This window comes from Clarias gariepinus, chromosome 13 (assembly GCF_024256425.1).
Source record: "Clarias gariepinus isolate MV-2021 ecotype Netherlands chromosome 13, CGAR_prim_01v2, whole genome shotgun sequence".
Lineage (NCBI taxonomy): Eukaryota > Metazoa > Chordata > Actinopteri > Siluriformes > Clariidae > Clarias > Clarias gariepinus.
In genome coordinates, this window is record NC_071112.1 from 10,223,745 (window position 1) to 10,237,025 (window position 13,281).

Consider the following 13,281-nt stretch of genomic DNA (forward strand, 5'->3'; position numbering starts at 1 on the left):
CCTTCTCGTTGTCCCCTTTGTTGTCGCTATGGCCGTTGCCATAGAGACGAGCGTACTGCTTCCATATTTGGGCATCGGTGCTGCAGCTGGCCGTGACTCGACCGAACAGCTCCTGTAACTTGGCCCTGTGATTGGATGCTGGGTCTCCACGGTGATCAGGAAGGTCATCAGTCACCGCCCTAACAAGAATATCCAAAACCTGCAAGAGACAAAACTGGTCTGTCTACTAGTTTAGGAAGGCGTGGCCTAAGCCTGCTTGTCTCTACTTAGTGAAGAAGGTGTGCCCCCCCGGGGTTTCGATGAAAGTGGCGTGGCCCCCCCTTGTTTCAATGAAAGAGGCGTGGACTCCGGGTTTCGATGACACCCCCCCCGTCAAGGAGGCGTGGCCCCCAGTCCCCGTCAAGGAGGCGTGGCCCCCAGTCCCCGTCAAGGAGGCGTGGCCCCCAGTCCCCGTCAAGAAGGCCTGGCCCCCAGTCCCCGTCAAGGAGGCGTGGCCCTCAGTCCCCGTCAAGGAGGCGTGGCCCTCAGTCCCCGTCAAGGAGGCGTGGCCCTCAGTCTCCGTCAAGGAGGCGTGGCCCTCAGTCCCCGTCAAGGAGGCGTGGCCCTCAGTCCCCGTCAAGGAGGCGTGGCCCTCAGTCCCCGTGAAGGAGGCGTGGCCCCCAGTCCCCGTCAAGGAGGCGTGGCCCTCAGTCCCCGTCAAGGAGGCGTGGCCCTCAGTCTCCGTCAAGGAGGCGTGGCCCTCAGTCCCCGTCAAGGAGGCGTGGCCCCCAGTCCCCGTCAAGGAGGCGTGGCCCCCAGTCCCCGTCAAGGAGGCGTGGCCCTCAGTCCCCGTCAAGGAGGCGTGGCCCTCAGTCCCCGTCAAGGAGGCGTGGCCCCCAGTCCCCATCAAGGAGGCGTGGCCCTCAGTCCCCGTCAAGGAGGCGTGGCTCCCAGTCCCAGTCAAGGAGGTCTGTCACAGATTGTCTGTCACAGTAACCAGTGAAGTGTATATCTCATTTCTATAATAACATTTTATAACTCTGCTCTTCGCTGATCCTGTTTCTCGGTGAAGTTTGTAAAATTAACTCATAATTAGAAAATGCAACGAAGCATAACTAAACAAACAAACAAACGAGGCGCCTTGTCCCTTCCCCCTCGACACCCACTAACCCCAAACTCACACATCTCATTCGCTTCCGGCTCTTTAGAGCATCAAGAACACTCCTTTTTATTTAATAGTTTGGAATTAAGATCCTACGCTTCCCTGAAAAGATTAATCTGTTTTTTTTTTTCCACTTGTTTACATCCTCTTTTTTTCCATTTATCACATACTGGGCAGAAAATGAGAAACGGGCAATAAAGCGCAGTTGATGTTCGGAAAGACGTAAAAATGAGAAATGATAAAGCAAGCGGCTCATAGCCGACAGCAGCTGGTGTGATAACTGGTCCAAGAAATTGTTAGCGCTAGTTTTATGTGCTTTTGTTCGTTATCTCGTGTTAATTGCAGCTGAGACACAACACACTAACGAGTCTGCTGACTTTTCATATCCCACTGCATCAGTGTTTTTTATTCACGACGTCTCTCAGGTGTGAACATTACATCATTTTAACATCTGACTCAATCACACCTGCACACGGCCAAACCCTTTACATGAGACTGTGTGTGTGTGTGTGTGTGTGTGCGCGTGAGCTTCAAGTCAGTAGTCACAATATAAAATAAAAATTACAGTAAAACATCAGTACAAAAAAATTAAGGGGTAAAAATGTAATAAAATATAAATAAAATCATAAACCCTAATTAAAATGAAAAAAAATGATGTAAAATTAAAATGCAACTACAATCAGCAAAACGGACGGATCACATCTTAAGTTCTGCTGCATTTCTCTTTACACAGCTGTTATTAGCGATCGCTAAGCTAGTTTCCAAAGTTCTCCGTCCCGCCTTACCTCCCCATCCTTGTACTTGTCCCTCAGGTCCAGGAGACGATGATATGCTCGAATGGCCTCCCCAAACTCGCCTAGGTCAATACAGACGGCGATGAAGTTCTCCCAGATCTGCCAGCGCTCAAAGTTACACTTCAGAGCCTCCTGCAGTGTGCGAAAAGCCTTCTCTCTGTCAGCACAAACACATGACACATCACACTCAGCCATCCGTTTGTCCATCCATCCAATCCATCCAACCATCCCTCCATCCAACAATTCATCAATCCATGCATCAACATCTATCCATCCATCCAACCATTCAATTCATCTAACCATCCATCCAATTTATTCATCCATCCATCCATTCTCCCCAAAATTTAACCATTTAACAATTTATCCATTCATACATCAACTCATCCATCCATCCAACAATTCATCAATCCATGCATCAACATCTATCCATCCATCCATCCATCCATCCAATTCATCTAACCATCCATCCATTCAACAATTGATCCATCCATTCTCCCCAAAATTTAACCATTTAACAATTTATCCATTCATACATCAACTCATCCATTCATCCATCCATGTAAAACTCTATCTATCCATCCATCCAGCCAACATCTTATCCAGCCATAAATACATCCATCCATCTTGTCCATCCATCCATCGTCCATCTATCCAACATTTTGCCATCCATCCGACATCTTACCTATCTCTCCATCAACTTATTTACTCATCCATCCATCCATCCATCCATCCATCCCCCCACCCTTCCATCCTTTTAACTCGTCCATCATTTAACTCGTCCATCCATCCAACAAAACTTCCATCCAGCTACCCATCGATCCATCTGTCTGTCGGTCCTTCCAACAAATCATCGATAACATCCAGCCGTTTTCAAACTACTCATCAACCCAACAACTCATCCATCCATCAACTCATCCATTTACCCATCTGCACCCACTCACTTTTTCCGGAGTTTGATGTAGGCTGTAGAAAGATTATTCCAGGCCTCTGAGTTCTGAAAAGAAATAAACTCTTACTTTTGATCTTTCATCATTTAAATGTAAGGAAAATGGAAAAGGCGGTCGTGTGACTTACATCTGGTTCCAGTCCCACACATCTCTGGAAGGCTTTAGCAGCTCCTTCATAACCCTCCAGTGCAAAATAGGCACAGCCTAAAGAGAACCAGACCCCCAACTGAGAGGGGAATGAAGAGAGAGAGAGAGAGAGAGAGAGAGAGAGAATATGTCTTTAACATATTAATTGCCCATATCCGCAAAGCCCCTCAGCTTGACCCGTTGTCTAAAAACATCAAACCCCCTAAACACTGCACACTCGTGTCTACCCGATGTTCCCAAAAATGCAACAGCCCAGAAAATCTATAGAAACCATAAATATTTATATATCATTACCCTTAAACATATACTCAAATAGTCTTTAGTACCTAGTGTAAATAACCAAACTCGCAAAAAACCATCCTCTACCTCAGCCTCTTTCAGTTTTACACATTCATACTTACCCAGTAAATGCCCTCTAAGCAACCTCGAAATACCCTCATAAACATTTAATTACTTCATACTAACCCGGTATTACACTGTACATCTAAATACAGCCCCACCCCCAGAGACACACACACACACACACACACACATACATTTACAATATAGTGCACACAAACACACAGAGTGCAGGAAAAGCATCATCGTTTACAAGCGTTCAGTTCCTCATCATCAACAGAACATAAGAGAGAGAGAGAGAGAGAGAGAGAGAGAGATAGAGTGATGCATTATAAATTATTGATTAAGCTCATTAATGTTATGAATCTCTTCCACCGTTCGAAGTTGCATGCAGATTTTTATGGTCATACGACAGTTCGACCATCTGTCTCCTCTTTTTCATTTCACACTCCCTACTTTTTCCTCATTCCATCTCTTTCACCATCTCTCAAATTCTCTCAAAACATTCTGTGTGTATATATATATATATATATATATATATATATATATACGTATATATATATATATATATATATATATACACACACACACTCACACATACATACACACACACTTCCTCCTCCACTCTTTATTTAATCTCTCCCTGCATCTTATTCTGCAGCTATCCCATTATTCCTCCCTTCCTCCTGTCGTTCTCAGTCCCCGTCTCGCTGGTGGATGTTAGTGAGGGGGAGTGAGGGATCACACCGGGGTCGTTACAGCTAAATTACGATGTGTTATTGCGGCTCGTAGCCCGAATCTCACGCTGTGTTTGGGATGGGAAGTTAAAAAAAAAAGAGCAAAAAAATTATTTATACGAAAGCTGACACCTCAATGTATTTCTTCTTCAGTTCGCTGCCACCGCCTCCATCTTCACCAACACTCCAATATCTTTTCTACAGCATCATGTATACATGCCTGCATACAGTACACGCATGTGTATGTGTGTGCGTGGTTTGTTTACCTGTATGGGATTGATACCCAGCGAGCGCTCGAAGCACTCCACACACTCCTGGAACTCTTTATTTCGGAGGTGATGGAGAGCTCTGGATCTCTGCGCCCGAGCGCTGCGGTGCTTGGAGAGTTCCCAGGCTCGATCGTAATACTGCGGATCCTTCAAGACGTCGCCCAGGAGGCAATAAAGAGATGGAGTTTCCTTCTTCTCCAGCTCTCGTCTCAGTATTTCCTCCGCCTGAGAAACAGACATGAGATCCGCACGTAGAAAACCTTTAACACTCGACGACTACTGTAGATATACCACAAAACCCTTAAATATTTCTTAGTAGCACGTTAACCTGAATGTCTCTCGGTTATCTTTACCCTCCCACACACACATACGTCATACAGTACACGTAAATACCCTGTAGCAACCTCCAAAATGTTTACTTATCTTTTAATGCCCTGTTATACATTACAGTATAACTGTTCATTCATCACACCCGTAAATACCAGCGAAAACACCAAACAAGTCATAAATACCAACAATCGTTTCTTAAAAAAAAAAAGAAAAAGGAAAAAAAACCGAATAACACTAAAACCCCAGGTGCATCTCCCTAGGGGTAATGGCCGGTCAGTGATTTAGATGTTGGACTACATTTTCTAAAGGTCATGGGATCAAATCCCAGCACCACCAAACTGCCCCGGAGCAAGGCCCTTAACCCTCACCTGCTCAGGCGTATAAATTAGATAAAGTCTCTCCAGGTAGTCGTTGTTTAATATAAATATAAGAAGTCTACCCATTCACCTACCCCAATACCCCCCCCCCCCCGTATTATTTATATATATACATATATATATAAATATTTATATATATAAATTAATAATACATATGGAGGTACCACGAGTCTTTTGTGTGGCATTTACTTTAAAATTGATTTATTAAAAGATTTTTTTTTTTATTTATATGTCTGCACCTGAGAGGCTAATATGTTGCAGTTATATGATCTATGATCTTGCACTCTAAAATGTTTACGCACTATTATTTGCTAAGTTTGTGTAGGATTATAACAATAGGAAAAAAATCATAATGAATTGCAACATTTATGTATAAGACGCTCCACTTACAGCATCGCAATACAGATTAAACGGGCACATTGATATCGTGATGATATGGTAACAGGGAATCCCTTATAAGTTCCATCCTAATAAATAAACCCATGAAAAATCACTTTTACCTTCTCATAAAACCCCCAAACTAAACCCTAAATACTGTACCACCCAATATTCCTTATAAACACCAAAACTCTCGAACCCTGAAAACGCTCCTAAATACCTGCGAGCACCTTAAACACCTTACATATCTGTTAGCTGCCTATAAAAGCATCAGTGTGATGTACCCTTAGGAAGAACGTTATTGGCTCTAAAGAGCCCAGGGAAATCAGCCAGCTTTGTGACATTTTTGCGATCGGACACATGCTGGAAAAAGTTGTTAAAAGTTGTGAATTTCTTCACAATTTTGAAAGTGATCTCCGAGTCACGTCACCTTCTCAGCAGAGACCAGGTTTCCCCTTTACCGCTGCCAGATTGGTTCGATCCACTTGTTTCTTATGTCGTCGCTGAAGGGAATTGATCTGGGCAAGAAAAAGCCTGTTTTCCTGGCGAAGGAACCGAGGCGCTCCGGGCTCTCATCACGTGTAATTTATTACCGCTCTATAAGGAGCTAGCGTGAAGAAGAAGAAGAATTCGGCTTCCAAACTCGGCTGCCTCTCAGTATTCTGCAGGAACAGCGACAGACTCGTGATGAACGCAAACAGCTCCACAAACCCAAATAAAATCACATCTGCTTCGTTTTTTGTCACAAACAGTCGAAACGCCATGAAGCAATTTCACAGCTTAGCTCAATATTAGCCGTGAGGTCTTGCACATTCCTGAGTAATTAGCTCATGCGTGTTGTAAAACGTTAGCTCTTTTTCCTGTCAGTCTTTTACAATTCATCCCTCTCAGCCTTGTTCACATTTCCCCTCAGCCGGTTCTCCGTGCACACCCATCCATTTTTTCCCCTCGACATATTTACATGCGGCCCGTTGACCCACAATGCACCGGGCTCATGCATAATTTAAAGGGTCACTCTGTACCAAATGGAATGAAAAGTTCAACTCTGGCATATAACTAAGAACAGGGCTCTGGAGAACAGACCAAAGCCGCTCATCTCTTTAACTTTACCCTTTTATTTGATCTAACCTTTTCCTCTTTTGCTCTTTATTTCTTATTATCCATCCATTTTCTATTCTTTCTTTATAGTAGAGAAATCAATGACCCTGTCCTTTTCCTCTGTTCTCCTTCAGACCGTGTTGCATTCCAGACGATGAGGTCATTAGCAAATGAACAAAAATAATAATAATAAAGAGGATATAGGAACGAGACAGAACTTCTTCAGTTATATCTCAGGCACTGATGTACACGTCACGTTCTGAGCTCACACACAACTTCAGACTCGAGTCTATGTTGCACTTCACGCCTCAGTTTGTACTTCACTTTATTACTAAGATATACTATATATAGTATATCTATATACTTCTGTCCATCAGTCCATCTATACTCAAGTTTACCCAACACCATCTTCAATCCATCCTTAACTTTACATCCTCAGGTTATATGTGACCTCACCCCTAGATAGCCGCTACTCCTTCATCTCTGGACCTGACTTGACTTTACTACTAGTCAACACTTCATCCCAATACTCAACACCCTCCCACCCAATAACTCACTTCCAATACCTCAACTTTACCCTCCCTCCACACTCTTCACCTTCAACATGTGACTTTACCCTCAATATCTCACTTCACCCTTTTTATATCCAACTACGCTCCACCAACACCCCAAATACTCTCCCCTAGCACTTTGTCCACGTTCCCCCAACGCCCCGCCCACGTTCCCCCGACGCCCCGGCTACTCTCCCCCAACACCCCGTCCATGTTCCCCCGACGCCCCGGCTACTCTACCCGGTGCTCTGTCCACGCTCCCCCGACGCCCCGTCCACGCTCCCCAGACGCCCCGTCCACGTTCCCCCAATGCCCCGTCTACTGTCCCCAAACACTCCATCCACGTTCCCCCGACGCCCCATCCACGTTCCCCCGACGCCCCAGCTACTCTCCCCCGACGCCCCAGCTACTCTCCCCTGATGCCCCGTCCACGCTACCCCCATCGCCCCGTCCACGCTACCTTCATCGCCCCGTCCACGCTACCTTCATCGCCCCGTCCACGCTACCTTCATCGCCCCGTCCGTGCTCCTCCGACATCCCGTTCTTATCCCGATGCCCCATCCACGTTCACCAACGCCCCGTCTACTCTTCCCAAATGCTTCATCCACGTTTCCCCCGGACGCCCCGTCCATGTTTCTACGGGACGCCCCGTCCACGTTTGCCCGACGCCCCGTCCACGTTTGCCCCGACGCCCCGTCCACGTTTGCCCCGACGCCCCGTCCACGTTTGCCCCGTCCACGTTTGCCCCGACGCCCCGTCCACGTTTGCCCCGACGCCCCGTCCACGTCCCCCCGACGCACCGTTAACGTTCCCCCGACGCCCCGTCTACTCTCCCCCGTAGACCCGTCTACTCTCCCCCGACGACCTGTCTACTCTTCCCCGACGCCCCATCCATGTTCCCCCAACACCTCTGCTACTTTCCCTCAATACTTGACTTCACCCTCTACTAATTGACTTCATCCCGATATTCTGTTGTTGAGGCTGCAGTTGATTTGGTATCAGACTCTGTACTGTAGCTCACTTCATATTTGAATTCATATTGATGCTTGAGCTTTTAACGCAGCCTGAGCGTTTGTCTATTGACCTGAGAGCACTTCTGTAATCAGATTGGGACACAGAGTGCTTCTGTAATGCAATAAGGCAGCAAAATAACTAAAACTGTACTGAGCTGTGTGTGTGTGTGTGTGTGTGTGTGTGTGTGTGTGTGTACTTCGGTTTATGGTTGAGTGGATCAAAGTACATAAACATCAATCCACATAAATATTTTTGCTGTGTGCGTGTGTGTGTGTGTGTGTGTGTGTGTGTGTGTGTGTGTATACATACCTTGCCATGCTGGCCCATTAGCTCCAGGCAGATTACGGCGTCCTCCCAGAGTTCCAGTTTTTCATAAATGAGCAGAGCTGAGCTAGTAAGGCCAAGATCTGTTAGCAAAGTCGCTAACTGCCTCTGCAAAACAAACACACACACACACACACCACACATCCTTTATGCTGAAATACTTATATAATTATAAGAAAGTTACTTGAGTATAAGATAATTATGAGGTTCCTGAACGGACAGCCGTGCCGTTCCTCTAAGGAACACTGTGATGTTCCACTGCACAGGAACACTTCAATATTTTGGAAGGGAACATCTCACAGAATCCTGCAAACAATCCAGATGTTCCTCTGTGGAATTCCATGACAGCAGCGTATCTAGGAAAAACGGTGTGATGTCCCTTCACCAGCTGAGGAGAACACCAGCAGGAACAACGCGACACACGACAAACTGTGACTGGACACAACATTCTGCGACACGAACCACCGCCACACGACCCGACACACCGCCACGACTCGATACACTGTACACGAGAGCGCTCCCAGTAATGCTGTGATACTGCTCACACCAGTACCGAACCATTCCTGACACAAATACCAAACCGATCCTCACAGGAACACTCCGACATTTCTGATAGAAACTTCAGAACTTTTCAAACCCTTCCTGACAGAAATACTCAACCGTTCTTCACAGGAATATTGAACCGTTCCTGACGAATACTCTGACATTCCCAAGAGGAAAACTGTTGCATTATTCAAAGATAACACTAAAATATTCTGCACAGGAACACTGCACTGCAAATCCCGCCGTGTTCCTGCTAAATGAATACGAGACGTTTCTTAATCTGCGCACGATGTGACCTCGATCTGTTCCTCACCTTGAGTAGTGCATCACATCCCAAGTGCATTATGGGTAAATCCATAAATCACAAGCGCATTCACTGGCGTCATCGGCCGGAGAGAACTGGAGTGCAGAGACACAGAGACGTGAGGCTAATGATAAACACGCTGATAAAGGAGAGGAGGAAGAGAAAGTGGGAGAGAGAGAGAGAGAAAGAGAGAGAGAGGGAGAGAGAAAGAGAGAGAGAGGGAGAGGGAGAGGGAGAAAAGCAAAGGACACAAGAAAGACAGAGAGAAAGAGGAATTTGGGAGAAAGAAAGAATGAATGGAACCAGGCAGAAAGAAGAAAGAGGGAAAAAAAAGACATGCTAAACATGTTTAGGAGACAGAAGGAAATAATAGAACAGACGATAAAGGAATGAGGAGAGGAAAGTTAAACAAGATAAAGAGAGACTCAGAAGATTTAGAAAGAGAGACAGCCGAAGAGTCTGAGGGAGAGAAAGAGAACGAGACAGAGAACGACAAAGTGAAAGAGTGAGACACAGGAAGAACAGATAAAGGAAGAAGCACAAAAAGAAAAGATGGAAGACAGTTTCCCCGCTGACCCATTTGTGTATCCTATCAGTGTTCATTCTTAAACCGCCCCCGACAAACACACACACACATATACACACACACACACACACTTTTATTGCAATTTTCTAATACTGTAAGCAGCTACAGCAACATCTGAAATCTGAAGAACGCTTCTGTTCTCCACCTGCATGCACGCACGCACACACACACACACACACACACACACACACACACACTCTCGTTACATGCGGGCCTCGTCTCCCCCGTGCTCGCGGCTGCTCGGTTCTCCATTCCCCAGGCAGTGATCTCAGTGCCTTCAATTCCAGCTTTATTACTGTTCGCTCCGTTATTACACCAGGCTGCCGATGTCATCTGCTCCCTCCATCCCTCCCTCCATCCACATCTCCATCGCCATTATCCCTCTATTCATCCAGCCTTCTCTCACGTTCTTATTATCCTTTATGTTCCTGCTCTGTATCGCTGTCTACACTGGGATCGATTATACACATGGATATTTATTGGACGAAAACAAAACATTGTGAAGCTGGAAAAGAGCGAGAACCTCAGTGGGGTACAAACACCCAGACATGGAGCAGACCAGGTGAGGAGAACAGCAGCAGGAACACAGACGCTACACACCGCGACCTGAGTCTACACCCTCCAACACGGCCTGACACACTGTGTCCTGACCCTACACTGTTTGTCTGCGGGAAAAGACTTAACGATCAACAGTGCTCATTACTGTGAGATGTTTACTGAAGAGCTGGAGCCTAAACTTTGGATTGAACACAGAGGATCGGACAAGATCACACTGCGATGTCGACACGCTGCAAAAACTTCATTTTGAGGTGGTAAAGCATCCTCCATATAGTCCTGATCTCACGCCATCAGACTTTCACCTTCATTAGCAGAGACAAAGAGAGACAGAGTGTTCTACTGTGGATGACGTTCCTGGACGGCGCTGCGTGTCATCTTTATGTAGGTTCTACTTTTTAGAGTGTAGTTTATAATGAGTTCTACAGAGCACAAAACACATCACACACTCTCACGCTGAAGCCTGACACACTCCACTGCACTGCTCACTTCACCGAAGGGAAATGACTGCAAGCTGTGTGTGTGTGTGTGTGTGTGTGTGTGTGTGTGAGTGTGTGTGATTACTCATGTACAAGTCGCACTCCAGTATCAGGTGCATTCATATCCACAAAGGGCTTCACAGGCAGGTTTTTACCTTTTAACCTTTACATTCTAATAGAAAACAAAAACAAACTGATCTTAGATCAGCAAGCTCATATCTTTAAGTTTTGTTAAAAACGAAAATCTTTTGTTTTCATTTTAAACCGTCGACGTTCAGGTTTGAGATCAGAACATAATTCAACCAGTGAATCAGACTTTCAGATTTTATTTACAAGGGGAAGCCAAAAGTAAAAAGGTAATAAGTTCAAGATTGACCCTATTCATGAGCAATGGGGGCATCAGGGTGAGAAGGGTAGCGCATGAAGTGATGCACCCAACATGTGTAGTGGCCTCTGGAGGCAGTGTTGTGATCTGGGGTTGCTTCAGTTGCTCAGGTCTAGACTATGTTATGTGCCAATCAAATAAAATCCTAGTCTTTCGACTTTATCTTAAACTCTTATAATCCTTCTATTTCTACACGAGTGTAAATGATTCATCAACGAGTGAGTGAGGATGACGGTAAAGCGAGTACCTGCAGGTCCCAGTGTGGAGGAGCTCGGCAGCTGTAGAAGATTTTCAGTCTCTCAGACACCGGACACTTCTCCTCATTAAAGAAATCCACCAGCGTCTGGAAAACAATTCCTCACAAACTTAATAACCTCAGTTAGTGTAAAATCACCAGCAGGGCGGCGCTACCGCTCCCATCAAAAACGCTGATTAGTCATAAACCACAATTACCAGCAAACAGAACATTAAAACGTGTTTAAAACGTGTTTAAAAGAACAAACTCATAACTCTGATACATAGAAAGGTGATTTCCCATCCTTCATTTTTTATTTTAGGAAAATAGATTTTATGTACAGATTTTATGTACAGTAATTAATTTACGTATGCTTGTAAAACGTCCTAATGTAGCAGCTGTTTTATGTTGTTTTGCCCTGTTTCTATGGCAACAAGCTCAACTGGCACAATATTTTATTTAGTTTCTAATTATTATTTTTATTAAAATCTTCAGTAAACTATAAGATTCGACACTTTCTCTTAACAGTATTATATTATTCTACAATTCTTTTTAACCATTTTGTCTGCAATGTTTCACAGTCACGGCTGATAAATACACTTAGCTGATGTTAACTATATACATGTGTATCATTAGCACATGAATAATCATAAAACATTCACCATTTGTCGTGTGGCAGAAATCTTTCAATCAGGAAATCTTTCAATCAGTAACACATAACTAATGTGAGATGGAGCAAGTGGGCGGGGCTTCCTGGGAAGCTCATATCAGAGTTTTATCAGAGGGTTTTATAGAACTACGCAGATGTGAATCTTTTACAAGTCACATCCTGCAGAAACTAAAACAAAAAAGTGTATATTGTGTAGATTATAGAAATGACATCTGTTACCCAACGGATCTGTACTGTACTAATCTCGTGTCCTTTCGACAGTCTGGCGCGTAGAGCTTTGTGTTTAATCAACTTCTGATTCTGAGCCGTGATGTGCTGGAAGAAGCTGCTTTTTCTCTGCAGAGCTCCGATCTCATCGGGCCAAATCCTCAAATCCTCCTTTAAACGCCGAGACCGGCTCGAACAATAACCCAAGCCCAATCCGACACAAACTCAGTTTCATCTCAGAATAACTGCATCAGTCGCAGCTGAAAGTCTCAAAGAGGTTTCTCTTCAGAAGAGTGGTATTTTCCTACAGATGCTCAACAGAGCGTGGTGTTTCAACACTGCACAATCATTACATCATCTTCTAATCGTATTTATACGACCCACTCGAGAGTCTTTAAATATAAATAGTTTGTACACTCATGCACAAAAGAAACATCGCACTATAAAAATGATACAAAAATTTTGTACTCTTGCAAAAGGTGTACTGAAAATCCAAAATCTTGTTCTTACTGTAACTCTGACTTGTTAGGTTAAGAACACGGATTAGGTAAATTTAGCATCATGCTCAGCATCACTTATTGTGAACAAACTAACCACATCAAGTAACTTGCCATGTGATTATGTGGAGCTGATGTCTTATCAAAAGTAAGGAAAAGATTCTGATTGTGCATCCTGTCTTCACACCATCGCATCGTTCTTAGACAATGCTAGCAGGGAGAGAGCCATCGGAATGCTCTGACTCGGTGCAACACGGGCAGACTTCGCCAGACGGTTTAGAGTTGCCCAGAACACCATTTCCAGGCTGTGGAACAGGTTGCCAATAACCGATAGCCCTCGGTCCGGAAGACCAAAAGTGACATCAAGAAGTGAC

At 44.8% G+C, this 13,281-nt stretch overlaps 1 protein-coding gene across 1 annotated transcript in view; it reads right to left on the reverse strand.

Moving 5' to 3' along the window:
* The window catches only part of ttc27 (tetratricopeptide repeat domain 27), a 69,481-nt gene that overhangs the window by 3,254 nt on the left and 52,946 nt on the right, over positions 1–13,281 (reverse strand). Inside the window, exons 11-17 of the mRNA XM_053510289.1 lie at positions 11,546–11,641; positions 8,432–8,554; positions 4,372–4,599; positions 3,010–3,108; positions 2,877–2,929; positions 1,927–2,092; positions 2–199 (exon numbers count right to left, since the gene is read on the reverse strand). Of these exons, the coding sequence (XP_053366264.1) occupies positions 2–199; positions 1,927–2,092; positions 2,877–2,929; positions 3,010–3,108; positions 4,372–4,599; positions 8,432–8,554; positions 11,546–11,641 (963 nt within the window). The remainder of the gene's footprint in view (position 1; positions 200–1,926; positions 2,093–2,876; positions 2,930–3,009; positions 3,109–4,371; positions 4,600–8,431; positions 8,555–11,545; positions 11,642–13,281) is intronic.